Source organism: Nerophis lumbriciformis, linkage group LG25 (assembly GCF_033978685.3).
Source record: "Nerophis lumbriciformis linkage group LG25, RoL_Nlum_v2.1, whole genome shotgun sequence".
Classification (NCBI taxonomy): domain Eukaryota; kingdom Metazoa; phylum Chordata; class Actinopteri; order Syngnathiformes; family Syngnathidae; genus Nerophis; species Nerophis lumbriciformis.
Window position 1 is genome coordinate 26,638,266 of NC_084572.2, and position 15,249 is coordinate 26,653,514.

The window sequence follows — 15,249 nt, forward strand, 5'->3', positions numbered from 1 at the left end:
TGAAAATAGTGTCAAAGAGCTTTGAGTACCTTGAAGGTAGAAAAGCGCGTTTATCTTGAGCGCTTATTGTGCTGAAGTCCGAGGAAGAATATGCTAAAGTAGGACTGGATGTACAGGGGGACATACAGACAGATGTATGCATTGGTGGTTCAGTGGTAGAATTCTCGCCTGCCACGCGGGAGGCCCGGGTTCGATTCCCGGCCAATGCAACATACTTTTTTTTTTTTTTTAAGCACACCAGCTGGCCTTCGTAGATTCATAAACAATGTATGCAATAAAAAAGAGACAGTAGAAAAGGGTAAAAAAAACAACTCGTGAGGAGCGGGATATCACATTGACTCTCAACTTTAGCCACAAAATGTTTTTGTACTTTTTGTGTGTTACCCGTGTCGGGTTTTGTGTGTTACCCCGTGTCGGGCTTGAACCCAAAGCTTAATCACACCCTCAATAGTAGATACTTTTAGATTCAGCAAAGCGGCATACATTAGGTACGGTATTTCTCCACTGATACCACTGACATCTGTTCATATGAAAATGCAACATTTAAGTGTTCAATAGAGCAAAAGTTGTTATCTTGATTGTTTACTGTTCTTTCTCTTGAAGTTCAGGACAAGAATGACAGTACAGCATAAATAACATCTGGAAATGTGTGCGAAGATCTTCAGGGGTTTCGGCTGCATTGGTATGCATTGGTGGTTCAGTGGTAGAATTCTCTCCTGCCACGCGGGAGGCCCGGGTTCGATTCCCGGCCAATGCAAGCAACTCTTTTATATATTATTTATCTAGGACTACCGTAAAACGAGCAAAGCTGCATATGGGAAGTAGAATATCCCACAACTGACATCAATTCATTCACACATTTTTTTAAATTAAGGGCTTTTAACAGAACAAACTTTGTTATTTGATTATTTCAGGCCATTCAATAGATCGCAACTGGACTGTTTAGTTTGTCTTAGAAGACGAAAGTTTCGCCTCTCATCCGAGTAGGCTTCTTTAGTTTTTGCTCATAGACATAGATTGGTCAGATCTAGTCCAGCGGCTGGTGAAAAAAACCCAAATATTTATACTCCAAAAACCAGTAGGGTGTGCCTGGGCAAAGATGGTTTCGCTCTATCGTAGTGAAAAAAAACCAACTGTTTTGATGCAAACGAACAATCCTAACTGTCAAAGCCAACGACAATCGTTGAAGTGTAATTTCCCCTTGTTAACAGTGAGGTATTGTGTGGCAGAAGGATCGCTGTGGATCGACCCAGTCCAAAATAGTCGGAATCCCTTGCGTAAGCATTCGATTCAGTTGTAAACAAATGGCACAAATGGCATTCTGGTCACCTTCTGTGACCAGAATGTTTCCAACTCCTGTTATTTGTTGGAGGCTAAATTGCAGAGTCTTTTAGGAATGGTTGAAAGGACAGTGTTGTATGTGGGAGACAGGTGGTGTCGCAGACCACCTCCTCTGTTCAGGGATGGTTTTTCAACCTTGACATAGATGGCTTCCTTCACTCCTCTTTTCGTACTATCCGTCCTCCCTGTCCTGAATCTGTATATTTTTGTTCTCAAAGTGCTGTTTTTCCCTGATGTGCAAGTAGACAGCTGAGTCTTGGCCTGAAGAGTTTGCCCGCGTATGCTGTGCCACGCGTCTGCTTAGTGGTTGTTATGTTTTCCCAATATACGAATCAGTGCATTCATCATTACTCTGGATAGCATACACCAGATTGTTTTTGTGGGCGTGGGGTGTCACCAGTGGGGTGGGGTGGGCTGTTACCAGTCTCTGTCTCAGGGTGTTGCCTGGTTTGAAGTGTACTGGGAAGTTGTGTTGGTTAAAAATTATTCTGTGTTTCTCATATAGACCTGATACATATGGAATGAAAATCTTTTTGCGTCTTGTTAGCTTTTTCCTTCTCATCCACTCTTTTCCTGTTATTTCTGGAACTGGATGCACTTTTCACAAAGCTGGAGTAACCACAGGTTTTCAGGGCTTCCCTCAAATGCCTATACTCTTTCTCTTTGAATCCAATCTAAGTCTATGAGCACGAACTGATGAAGCCTACTCTGACGAGAGGCGAAACGTCTTCTAAGACAAACCAAATAGTCCAGTTGCGATCGAATGAATGCCCCGAGATGACAATGACCTTGATGAATGAGAACATTCATAGACCTGATAGCTCATTGTTCTGTCTCTTTATCCTGAAGTCCAATACAAGGACAGCGCCATCTTTGGAAGTTTAAGGTCACATACATATAGATTCATTGGTTGTTCAGTCAAGGCCAGGGTTCAATTCCCAGTCAATGCACCTAGGTTTTTAATCTTTTCCAATTCCATTTGACTGTGTTTTGGTCAGGGGTCGGCAACCCGCGGCTCTAGAGCCGCATGCGGCTCTTTAGCGCCGCCCTAGTGGCTCTCTGGAGCTTTTTCAAAAATGTATGAAAAATGGAAAAAGATGAGGGGAAAAAATATATTTTTTGTTTTAATATGGTTTCTGTAGGAGGACAAACATGACACAAACCTCCCTAATTGTTATAAAACACACTGTTTATATTAAACATGCTTCACTGATTCGAGTATTTGATGAGCGCCGTTTTGTCCTACTAAGTATGGCGGTCCTTGAACTCACCATAGTTTGTTTACATGTATAACTTTCTCCGACTTTCTAGGACGTGTTTTATGCCACTTCTTTTTCTGTCTCATTTTGTCCACAAAACCTTTAAGGTTGTGCATGAAAGGTGAGTTTTGTTGATGTTATTGACTTGTGTGGAGTGCTAATCAGACATATTTGGTCACTGCATGACTGCAAGCTAATTGATGCTAACATGCTAATTAGGCTAGCTATATGTACATATTGCATCATTATGCCTCAGTTGTAGCTATATTTGAGGTCATTTAGTTTCCTTTAAGTCCTCTTAATTCCATGTATATCTCATGACACACTATCTGTTTGTAATATGGCTTTTAATTTTTTGCGGCTTTAGACAGATTTGTTTTTGTATTTTTGGTCCAATATGGCTCTTTCAACATTTTGGGTTGCCGACCCCTGGTTTAGGTCAACTGGAATATATTATTAATAATCTAAAACCACAGACGCCTTCACAGTGATAGAAATGTTTTTCATGGTGACAGGTTGAAACCAACGTTGTGTATTGCATTCCAAGATTTTCACATGCCCGGTTAGCTTGTTCGCTTCCCTTACATGCTGTAACAGTAGCATTTGTCCAGTTAGCCAAATGCCAAGTAGACCCAATGTAGCGACCTCCTTTCCCTGTTTTGGAGGGATAAGAATGGGTTTGTTGTCTCTTAAATGGCATACTTTGACTCTGTAGTGCATTTGAAGTATATTGTTTTACAAAATAAAGATGAAATGATGACTGAAAGATGTGAGAAAGAAGATGAACTATAATAGTAAATTAAAGCATGAAACAAATAGACAAACATATCCTCTCCTCTATCCTCACTCACAGATGTATGTGCTCTTCTTAAATGCCTAACTATGCCGACGCCCACTTGTGCACATACCCACCTAGACCCATATGACCTACTGCTCCTCCGACCCTCAGACACACCGACAAACTAATTTCTCCTGAAGCATTATTCTGTCTCCTACATCCAACACTAAATCAACTGCATGTATTTGTTTTGCTGCTAGAGCTCAATACTGACATCTGTTCTTTATGTATCATTATTACTTATCTATTGTTGTTTACATATGAAATGGACCCCAGAGACTTGCTTGACCGTAATCCCTTTCTGAGAAAACGGCTTTTAACTAACTTTAAACTAGAAATCATCCAAGCTTTTGATGGTAGATACTTTACGCAGCCCTGAACAAAAATATAGTACAACTGCAGTGATTTAACGGCGCCATTGGCCGTTCTATATGCATTGGTGGTTCAGTGGTAGAATTCTCGCCTGCCACGCGGGAGGCCCGGGTTCGATTCCCGGCCAATGCACACATACTTTTTATAATCTGTTTTACCGTCTTTTTGTTATAGCTCTTGTATTGGACCTTATATCACCAGACTGGGGAGATGTACCCAAAGGTAAACTATTACGTGATAGGACTTACTCTTCAAAAACGTCCTCTGTGTCCATCCTTCTGTAGTATTTGGCCAGTTTGATGGAGAAGATGATGCTGGGGATCAAGAGGATGCTGCAGCCTCCCAGACCGAACCAGAACGTGTTCTAGAAAGTAAAAATAAAAACACTTTACACGCATGGTCATTAAACTTCTTATAAATGATCTGGATGTGTTCTGTGTTTCATTAATGTATGTTAAAAGAAAGACATATCATAGTGGAACTCTCAGTCTTTGTTATCCAAATAATTGTAAGCAGAAATGGCCAATGCTACAATTTTTGGCATCGAGTCGTGATTTTTGTCACTCGGTGTGTCAGATTACTTCAGACTTCATTGACTTCTGCGGCACATTTTATCAATCATACATACGAGCTGCCTTCTAAAATGCCTCAAACCCGACATGCACAAAAAGTACAAGAACATTTTGTGGCTTAAGTTCAGAGTAAATGTGATTTTCCGCTCCTCTTGTGACGTTTTTCACCGTTTTCTACTGTCTCTTTTTTATTGCACACATTGCTTATGAATCTCATATGAATTGACGCCACGTCATCTCGTGTGCTAAAAAAAAGAAAAAGAAAAAAAAAGCATGTTGCATTGGCCGGGAATCGAACCCGGGCCTCCCGCGTGGCAGGCGAGAATTCTACCACTGAACCACCAATGCATAAGGACCCTTTGGACCGGCTGACCTTAAACACTGTTCAACACATCTTTCCTACAGATGTAATATTACTTTTGTCCAAGGGTGGCGCTATCATTCTTGTTCTGGACTTCACAGCACCAACACGATAAAAACTTATGTCTTTGCTTTGTTTAGGGTGGTTATCCATCCATCCATTTTCTACCGCTTGTCCCTTTTGGGGTCGCGGGGGGTGCTAGAGCCTATCTCAGCTGCATTCGGGCGGAAGGCGGGGTACACCCTGGACAAGTCGCCACCTCATCACAGGGCTAACACAGATAGACAGACAACATTCACACTCACATTCATTCACACACTAGGGCCAATTTAGTGTTGCCAATCAACCTATCCCCAGGTGCAAATAAAAAAGCCCTGAACATATTTTACTGTCACTTCAAACTCAACTAGAATAAATAAAGTGTGCCACTAAAATTTGACACATAAAATAATGCAGCTGTTAGTAGCATACTTTAGAATGACAAGTAGAGAGTAATTTTTGTGTTGCAATTATTCAGTTGCATTTGGTTGTCTTACCACTGAGTCTAGGACGAAGCTGCATCCTACGATCTCCATGCTGTCCACAATGTTGCTGATTGGTTTACACTGAGCGACTTCTGCAGTCAGCTGCAACAAAAACAACACCAGCCACACACAATGTCCAAAAAATTAGTGGATCAAACACATGTTTTACAAAGAGGAAGTCATTTATGGGCCAAAAAAATGAACCAGGGCCTTTTTGTGCAATACAATTTGAATATCGGGATCAATACTCACAGAGTTTTGCACCCAGTCCGTGTACTGTTTGAAGTACCCCACCAAGCTCTGGACATAGCCTTTTGTTTCCTGGAAGTTGGGAAAATACAAATGTGTTTCATTCCTGTTAAATTTACTTTTGAGTAAACTTTATATGCATTGCAAAACTAAAAACTAAAAATCTCTCTACAATAGGGTCAGAAATATCTTTCTCCAAGTAAAAAAGCATTAAGCGGCTATACAAAGCATGCCACAGCAACAGGTTGCGCTAATCCTAACCCTAAAATGGTTAATTGAGTAAAAGCTAAGCTACAACTTTGTTTAGTAATATGTAATACATCAAGAGAAAACTATACACATTGTATAAAAAAACACAAATTAAATACAACGATTTAATTACATTATTATTGATTATAAATATACAAACAATAAGCAAGTAAAAGATTAAATAAAAATTCCTGTACATTTAAGAACTACTAATTTGTTATTGCAATGTGCATTATTAGCTATAAAACAAGGTATACTAAAGTATATGCACCTAAATATAAAACATGTTTTCCATACCTGCTTGACCACATGCGAGGCGTTATTAGTGATGAGATACTCCGAGGCGTCGATGGCGCTCAGGATATTGGTGACCTTGACCTGTGAGAGGTTAAAAACGACAAAAGGAGGTTTTTATTACTGGGAAAAAAGGCTGATGAAAATGTGTTGTTTAATAATATTAATAAGTGTGATGTTATTGTCATATTTTTTTTAATTTCTTTTTTATTTAATAAAACATGTTTATATCAATTCCTAGCATTTTTTATGGGCCAATGTGCGGATCATGCTGCTCCTATATGACTAGGACTTTGACTACTGATAGATACTAAGTTATTACTGTGCTATTGCTGTCATTGTGAATTTTAAATCAGGACAAAACATTCTTAGCTGAAAATGTTCTCTGAGACATGTGTACCCAATATACTATAACCTTTCTGGAATGCGAGATAATCAGCCGAGTGACAATGTAGGAGGGGGAGAGTTATTTTGGGGTGTATAAAAGGGATTAAAGCAGGGGTGTCCTAACTGCTGCCTGCCGGCATCCTTAAATTTAGCCATTGTGACGCCATTCGGTGACCAATGAGACTAACTAAAGTCAGTGATTGTTCATTACACTTTAAGTCAAATGCAGCACAGCTATTATAATATAATATATATAATATTATAATATAATATACAAATAATATAATAATATATAATGTACATAATTATATGTCACAATCCAAACAACCTTCCCTAGTCATGGTGCAGGGAAAAAAAATGCAAACAGCACAAAAATTCGACAAACATGGTCACACATAACACAACCTGCTCACTGAGCTTTGTGGATATTATAAAAAAGGTCCTATCACCATTTAAAAAAAAATCTCAATTACACTCATTTAAATCCACTACAAGGGATGATGGGCTAAAAAATGCAAAACACTCCCTTTCACACTTACACATGTTTTGCGAATTTTAGCTGCTTGTTATTTCTGATTGATTACAAAACTTAAAAAGGTTGTCACACAAATAAAAAAGGTAGGAGTTGAACTTTCCCATACTCTGAGAAACCAATTATAATATATTTTAATTATATACCCATTATATTATTATAATATGTACATATATATCATTTGTTAGTATTTTCTCACTGGTAGGTCGCTGGATGTTCTTTGCAGCAGCCTTATGCTCTGAGTCAAGGTGCTCTGCACAGAAAGATAAACACTGTTAGCAAGCATGAATGTATTTTAACACGTCAACACGGCAACGCTACAACAAATACGAACATCCACGACCACTGTCACAACAGCGGCTTACCCTCGCACGGACATATTTCTGTCACCAGGTGAATGAGAGATAGGGAGAGAAAGGAAAGTGGAGGTGAACACTTGTCAACTGAAGTTTGTACTGAAGTTTGTATTGATGATTAACTTTACAAGAGGAAAAATGCAGTCTTGTAATACTGCTGCGAATCTCAAGGGGGAGTAATTAATTTGTTATTACCAGGTTTGGCCATTTGTGACATAACTTCATTGTGTTTATGACATGTTAGCATTTCCTTGCTTCATACAATATATAGTTAGACAAACTGTATTGATCCCCAAAGGAAATAGTTAAAGAAATAAGTTTGACAAAAATATAATAAGTTGAATAATACACCAGGGATAATGTAAAAATTATGAAAGTCTGAGGAGCTATTGTGATCTGCTGCCTCTTTTTCAGACGCATAGCAGAGAAAAAAGTACAATAAAAACAAAGCATTCCCTCCTCCTCAGTAAGGAAAGTGTGTGTGGACTGTAGCCTACCATTGCTTGCTCAATGGGGACCACGTGTTCTCTGTGAATCTGTCTGATGCTGCTGGCGTGACCTTTCAGCGCATTCTCCAGAGCGCCACGTGGCTGCAAAAACAAAAGAGTGTTCCAGTTTAAAGACACTCAATAGGGTATTTAAATACCTCGACAGCAAAACAAAACATTTGGCTTAAATTTAACAAAGCATTTTCAATGTTTTCAGAACATTCTAAAGAAATGTTTTTTTTAAAAAGGATGATGCATTGGCCGGGAATCGAACCCGGGCCTCCCGCGTGGCAGGCGAGAATTCTACCACTGAACCACCAATGCTTACATGTCTACCAAAGCAAAAGCACCCCTTAAGAACAATGAAACTACTCACCAGCTGGTCAGCCTGAGCTTCCAAGTCAGTAGAGAAGGTCAGAAGATCCACAAGCGTGACCCCTTTATTGACCTACAGACAGAAACTACATTTAATACTTGCTTATTTTGTTGTTTTTTACATACAAGACATCCAGTGGAACCTAAAAGTCGGATGAATGCTCAGATTTTATCCTTTTCATCACATGACAACCTGAGGTTGACTTCTCTTTGGATTTGGGATCAAGAGTTGCATTAAAGGTGACTGTTGTATAGTAATTATAAGATTCAGCTACCAAATCCCCCTCCTCTAACAAGAGCCTTCAACCCTATAAGATGCCTTACTTATCAAAGTATTTTAAATTGTAAAATGTATAGTTACTCGTCCTAATGAAATTGCCATGAATAAAGATGATAATGAAATCACTAAAAAAAGACCATTTGAAGACTTTCCAATGAGAGCTGTGCAGCTGGTCATCCTTTCCTGTGGATGTGGCGCCCCCCACAGGTACAAGGTGCAAACAACGGCGCTCAAACCTCACACACGTCAACATCTACAGACGCATCTCAATAAAGTGGAATCATTTTGAAAGCTAATTTATTTCAGCAGTTTAATTCAAAAAGTGACTAAGTCTAACCAAAAAATCAACAATTGTATATAATATATAAATATGTTATTCTTATTGATTGAGATGCTCATGTACAAAACACACCTATTCCTGAGTGCTTATCCATTGTAATCATATGTTCTTTTCTCTTTGTTGTTGTTGTTGTTTTTTTTTATCAAATTTGATTTTATTGTTGTGATTTTTGTACGGTGTCCTTGAGTGCCCAGAAAGGCGCCTTATAAATAAAATGTATTATTATTATTATTATTACATTATGTCCGCGCTTTTGTTTGCAAAGGATCACCAGCTGCACAGCATTTATCCATTAGCAAGTAATCAAAAGTGGCTGATTTGGGGATTTTTACGTTTTTTTAAATGTTTTAAGCTGACATTTTACGTTTTATTACCTCATATTTTGTACAATATTAACAACTCAGAGGGAATGGGAATTTCTGTTTCAGTGCAATTATTTAAATACCAATGTCGTTCATTTATGTTGCATTTGTGCTGATTTGTGCCATAAAACCTCTGTTTGTGCTGTGTTATTATGGTTTTGAATGTTATTGTTGTTTTATTAAGTAACTTGTCTAAATCTCTCCAAAACTTGTCTCAAACGTTTGTGCGGGATTGTCCGGTAAAAAAAAACAAATCACCTGTGCTGTTATGGTTTTAATATTATTGCAGCTTCTTATGTGTGAATGATAAAAACAGCAGCACACTGCTGGGGATGTGTGTGAATAATAAAAAGTTAACATTTAAACCGCAGCATACATGTTTGTGTTTTTTTTTTTGACAACGCAAATGTTTGAGAGAAGTTTAGTGACATTTGGACAAGGTGTGTGTTTAGGGCAGTGTCACTGGTAAGAAAATTCATTTTTATTATTACTTAAAAGCCACAAACGAAAATATAGGGACAAATCAGCACAAATGAACGGCATTGGTATTTTCATATTAGAAAATTACATACGGGATCAGTTTACACATACAAGAATACAAAACAATCCCTATAAAACATGCAGGGAGGCACAGTAGTAAAAAAATGTGTCTTTAAATATCTATAACATTTTTAAGCATTTTTACTAAATTAAAGAAAGATACAAAACATAATTAAATGTTTCTGTGCACAGCCTTTGGTGTAAAAAGTTTGCACACCTGTTATCAACTAACATAGACAAGCTCACACCTCAGCCAGGTATTCTTCATAGTCGATGAGTCCAATCCCCGAGTTGGCAAAGTTGATGAGGTTGTCTCTGCCCGCCTGCTCCAGCAGCGTGATGTCCTGCAGGTCCACTTGCACGCCCTCAAACACTTTGGCCAGATCCTTGTTGTACTGATTTTAAAACACACACATATATATGTAGTATCATTAGTGTGGTTCTCACGATCGCAAGTCCCTTTGTAAACACCGGACACTTGCCACAGTTCTGTTGAGGAAGGAGTTGATGTTGAACATGGTCTCCAGCTGCAGAGCGTGGTACAGACCGTTGTTCTCAAAGCACTCTCTGCAAACACAGTGACACTTCAGTATTCCCGCAAAAACACAACCTTTTCAGCACATCGAAACAAGAAGCGGCACGTTTACCTGTACATGCTTCCCAGGGTTAGGTCGATGTTTGGGTTCTGAAACAGCATCCCAGGTAGGAAGTTCTTCTTGGTGGGATGGACCAGGAAAGGTGTGTCTATAATCTAAACACACATACAAGCATACTTGTCATAAATAAATAAACACTTTTGGACCAATTAAGTCAAATTGGATCATTTGTAGCAGAGTCCCAATCCGATATTGCTATCAGTCTGATATCAGCAAAAAAAATTCAAGTATCGGATTATATCAGCATGCATCTAAACTCTCCAATATAAGCTCCGATACAAGCAGTCCTGCAGCGCATTTACTTGTACAAAGCTGGACAGCCACTTAACATGTAACTGTTCTCCAATAAGCACAAAAGGTTGGTAATTTCTTCTATTTTAGTCATCATTTAAAAAAGTAAACATGGTACGCTACAAGGTATGAGGAGCTAGCACACAGGCTACTGCACACAACAGGTAAGCACACAGGCTAGACAGAAGTAATAAGTGTCCCTAATTGAACAATAATGCAGTCTAAAATACCACATGTGTCAATATAAACAAATATATCAACTAATTATAGTTGCATATTACTTACGCAAACAAAATCTCTAAGGCAGAGCATATCTACATATCTATATCTATATCTATATCTATATATATATATATACATATATATACATGTGTGCGTGTAAATATTATAATAATATAATGTATATATAATTAATAGTTATTAGAATGTAATATTAAGAGCATATGAAAGTTTTTGACGGCGTCCTTAAAGTTTTGTAATCAATCAGAAATATCAAGCAGCTAAAATGCCCCAAAATTGTGGAAAGGGTTTTTTTGCATTTTTTCCATCATGCCTTGCAATGGATTTAAAATGGGTGCAATTTTGAAATTTTATTGGTGGTTGGCTGTTTTTCAAAATATCCACAAAGTTCAGTGAGCAGGTTGTGTTATGTGAGACATGTTTGTTGACTTTTTATGCTGGTTGAATTTTGTTTTCCAGCACCATGATTAGGGAAGGTTGGTTGGATTGGGTCATATAAGTAAATGCTGTGAAAGTCGTCTCCAGCAACTTCACTCCATGGTCACTGGCCTGAGTCACCCACGTTGTCCACAAGATGGCTACAAATAAGCACCTGTCAAATTTAATATGTAAACACCCTGCCTGGGCAGATTGCTTGTTGAACTTGTGCCGTCTCGCGGACCAAATGGAAATTGATTGCCGCAATTGGCCCGCGGGACAAAGTTTGGACACCCCTGCTTTAATTACTTATGACTAGGGATGTCCGATAATATCGGACTGCCGATATTATCGGCCGATAAATGCTTTAAAATGTAATATCGGAAATTATCGTTATCGGTTTCAAAATTATCGGTATCAGTTTCAAAAAGTAAAATGTATGACTTTTTAAAACGCTGCTGTGTACCCGGACATAGGGAGAAGTACAGAGCGCCAATAAACCTTAAAGGCACTTCCTTTGCGTGCCGGCCCAATCACATAATATCTACGGCTTTTTACACACACAAGTGAATGCAAAGCATTCTTGGTCAACAGACATACAGGTCACACTGAGGGTGGCCGTATAAACAACTTTAACACTGTTACAAGTATGCGCCACACTGTGAACCCACACCAAACACGAATGACAAACACATTTCGGGAGAACATCCGCACCGTAACACAACGTAACAGTACAAATACCCAGAACCCCTTGCAGCACTAACTCTTCCGGGACGCTACAATATACACCCCCGCTACCCCCTACCCTCCCACCTCAACCTCCTCATGCGCTCTCAGGGAGAGCATGTCCCAAATTCCAAGCTGCTGTATTGAGGCATGTTAAAAAAAAATAATGCACTTTGTGACTTCAATAATAAATATGGCAGTGCCATGTTGGCATTTTTTTCCATAACTTGAGTTGATTTATTTTGGAAAACCTTTTTACATTGTTTAATGCATCCAGCGGGGCATCACAACAAAATTAGGCATAATAATGTGTTAATTCCACGACTGTATAGATCGGTATCGGTTGATATCGGAATCGGTAATTAAGAGTTGGACAATATTGGATATCGGCAAAAAAGCCATTATCGGACATCTCTACTTATGACCAAAACACAAATTAACCCTCAACTTCAAAATCATAAATCTGTCAAAGGTACTCGATCAAACCTTTTCTAACATTCCACTCTACAAAATAATAAAAGTATCTACTATGATTCCTACTGATATCGTATTGGATTAATATCGGTGAAGTGAAAAAGTCACAAATGTGCCGCGGCACAGTGGTTGGGAATCAGTGACCTAAGAAGCTCAACTTGCATTTGAACAAAATAAAAGCAAACTAGCTCAGACAAAAAGCAGAAAGAGTTTGCATCCCCGTACCTTGAACAGCTGTCTATTGGCCAGCGGTTCGCACATGAGCTTCTCCAGGTTGCCCCCAGCAACAAACAGCGTGGTCACAATGGCCATCAGCATCCAAGCGAAGATGAAGGAGAAGCTCACCCCGCTAAAAGAGCCAGAGGGAGGATATAAAAGCGAACAATAATGCATAGGCAAATGCGAATAAAGTTCGGTTTAGCAACATACGCCATCAGCAGGTTTCCTCCCGTGTTGGACAAGCAGCCGCGGGTGGTGGGCGTGGCCTGCTTGTCGTAGCCGCACGTGCCGCAGAGCAGACCCAGGACGTTGAATGCCATGATGAGGACCACCATGCAGAGCACCGCCACGCAGCCGATCCACCTGTAGCGCACGTTGAAATAATGAGTTCCGTGTGTGCAAATGTGCATTATGGGGACACCTCTTTATTTGTCCATTAAAGTACCAGTAGAGTGAAAAAACAAGTTGTTTGGGGTGGAAGGTGCAAAATGGCTGACTGGCATTTTGTGACGTTTTAGACAGTATTTTCACATGTTTTGCGCATTGTAAATACAATTGGATATGGTTTAATGGATACCAGTGACGTGCGGTCACTAGAGGCACCATCATGGAAAGAAAAAAAATGTAAAAAGAAAAAAATATATATTAAATTGTTAAATGTATCCAGTGATTATACTATAAAGTTATTTTCCATTTAACTTCACCAGTTTTAGATTATTTTTATTCAAAATCGCTGAATTTTCACATTTGCCATTCAAATACTGAGAAGAGACGGTGCGGTGAACAGCACCCAGTTGAGGCACGTCACTGCGTTGTGCCTCACCATGGGTTGCGGACTCGGCTAACTGCTGGCCTGCTGTGCAGTGAGACCGTATTGCTATATGAACTATATTATACATTTCCATAGTTTAGTTAGCTGAGGTATATAATGTACAGTGTATTTTGTCAACAACTGTATGTGTGTAACGTATTTCTTGTGCTGAGCGATCATAAAACGGCTGCAAAAGACGCACTGGCTGAGGCTCGCCTCCTGCACCCCCGCCGTAGAATTTGCACCCCCTGACGGGAGTGTTATATCAACTAAAGCCCACACTTAAACTTTCCACGTGCAAGATTGAATCTATTTAAAAAAGTTATTTCATAAGAAGCCAAAAAGTGCAAAAACAATAATGTTCGTGTTGGAGGAGTTGTGAATGACTGCAGGGCCACAACATTTGGTACACCTGCAGACTGCAGGTGTACCTAATTCACAACTCCTCCAACACGAACATTATTGTTTTTGCACTTTTTGGCTTCTAATTAAATAACTTTTGTAACCTATTTTTATGGGCTTTCCTCTTTGTGATGTTAAGTTCCTGTTATGCGCTGTTATACAGTATATGCATTGAGCTCTTATTTTGAAGGCGCTAAGAGCGGAATTTTGACACGTTTGAGTGGAGCGGAAGTTTTTGAAAGAAGGTAAATAAAGTGGTCCTCGTGTAAACTGGAGCCTCTGTGTTTGTTATTTTGTAGTTTCATACAGTATAGGCGACATTTATAAACCCTCGGTTACACTTTTTTAAATAGATTCAATCTTGCACGTGGAAAGTTGAAGTGAGGGCTTTAGTTGATATAACACTCCCGTCAGGGGGTTCATTAATCCAGCACAACAGCGGCGCATTTATAAGTAAAGGTAAGACCATAATAACGTTTTTTTATTAAATGTGCTTTTTTGTGTGCTACAGTTTGTATGTGTAAAGTAAAAGTTAAGTTAAAGTACCAATGATTGTCACACACACACTAGGTGTGGTGAAATTTGTCCTCTGCATTTGACCCATCCCCTTGTTCACCCCCTGGGAGGTGAGGGGAGCAGTGGTGAGCAGTGGGCAGCAGCGGCGCTGCGCCCGGGAATCATTTTTGGTGATTTAACCCCCAATTCCAACCCTTGATGCTGAGTGCCAAGCAGGGAAGAATGCTGGTATGAGCTTTTAAACATAACCCGTTAACTGCTGCCAATCAAATGGTGAATAAGATACTCTGTAGGGTTCATATGTTTGTAAATCTGACTGTGATGAAGTCAGTGCCTCACCAGCCACCAACCTCACCGCACGTCACTGATGGATACAATGAAACACAAATAAGCATATAAAGTCAACTTGTTTTTCCACTCTCCTGATACTTTAAGGGCCTGATTTACTAAGATCAAAATACCTTGCGCTAAACAGCGTGTGCTATCTATAAAATTGCGTGTACCACTAGTGGGCGCGATGCGTGTGATCTACTAAAACGGCATGTGCAGTTGAAAATTGGTGCAGAACGCCTTATTTAAATGAGGATTTTGCGTGTACTGTATGAGGCATCACCACAGACACACATTTATTATACATTCATGTTATCGTTATCGTGCTCCAACTTTTGGTGTTTTGCAATGTTTTCAAACATGCAGGAAACATCTACCACCTTTTTATGGGCATTTTGAAAGCAGTCATGCAGTGCATCTACACTGACACCACTTTTCTTTTTTTTTA

The 15,249-nt window shown here is 39.3% G+C and overlaps 1 protein-coding gene and 5 non-coding genes across 9 annotated transcripts in view; 3 read left to right on the plus strand and 3 right to left on the minus strand.

Moving 5' to 3' along the window:
* The window catches only part of prom1b (prominin 1 b), a 66,786-nt gene that overhangs the window by 20,328 nt on the left and 31,209 nt on the right, over positions 1 to 15,249 (minus strand). For 2 of the 4 annotated variants that reach the window (XM_061984064.1, XM_061984062.1), the window contains exons 13-25: positions 12,953 to 13,105; positions 12,749 to 12,872; positions 10,367 to 10,470; positions 10,202 to 10,286; positions 9,968 to 10,114; positions 8,199 to 8,270; positions 7,832 to 7,924; positions 7,344 to 7,361; positions 7,178 to 7,231; positions 6,063 to 6,143; positions 5,520 to 5,588; positions 5,280 to 5,369; positions 4,059 to 4,174 (exon numbers count right to left, since the gene is read on the minus strand). In XM_061984064.1, the coding sequence (XP_061840048.1) occupies positions 4,059 to 4,174; positions 5,280 to 5,369; positions 5,520 to 5,588; positions 6,063 to 6,143; positions 7,178 to 7,231; positions 7,344 to 7,361; positions 7,832 to 7,924; positions 8,199 to 8,270; positions 9,968 to 10,114; positions 10,202 to 10,286; positions 10,367 to 10,470; positions 12,749 to 12,872; positions 12,953 to 13,105 (1,206 nt within the window). The remainder of the gene's footprint in view (positions 1 to 4,058; positions 4,175 to 5,279; positions 5,370 to 5,519; positions 5,589 to 6,062; positions 6,144 to 7,177; positions 7,232 to 7,343; positions 7,362 to 7,831; positions 7,925 to 8,198; positions 8,271 to 9,967; positions 10,115 to 10,201; positions 10,287 to 10,366; positions 10,471 to 12,748; positions 12,873 to 12,952; positions 13,106 to 15,249) is intronic. The other 2 variants (XM_061984063.1, XM_072916080.1) reach the window with 1 other exon arrangement.
* trnag-gcc (transfer RNA glycine (anticodon GCC)) lies at positions 139 to 209 on the plus strand. The gene has a single exon. It is a non-coding gene; the product is annotated as a tRNA-Gly (tRNA).
* On the plus strand, positions 687 to 757 carry trnag-gcc (transfer RNA glycine (anticodon GCC)). The gene has a single exon. It is a non-coding gene; the product is annotated as a tRNA-Gly (tRNA).
* trnag-gcc (transfer RNA glycine (anticodon GCC)) lies at positions 3,872 to 3,942 on the plus strand. Its single transcript has one exon. It is a non-coding gene; the product is annotated as a tRNA-Gly (tRNA).
* Positions 4,660 to 4,730, minus strand: trnag-gcc (transfer RNA glycine (anticodon GCC)). The gene has a single exon. It is a non-coding gene; the product is annotated as a tRNA-Gly (tRNA).
* On the minus strand, positions 8,076 to 8,146 carry trnag-gcc (transfer RNA glycine (anticodon GCC)). The gene has a single exon. It is a non-coding gene; the product is annotated as a tRNA-Gly (tRNA).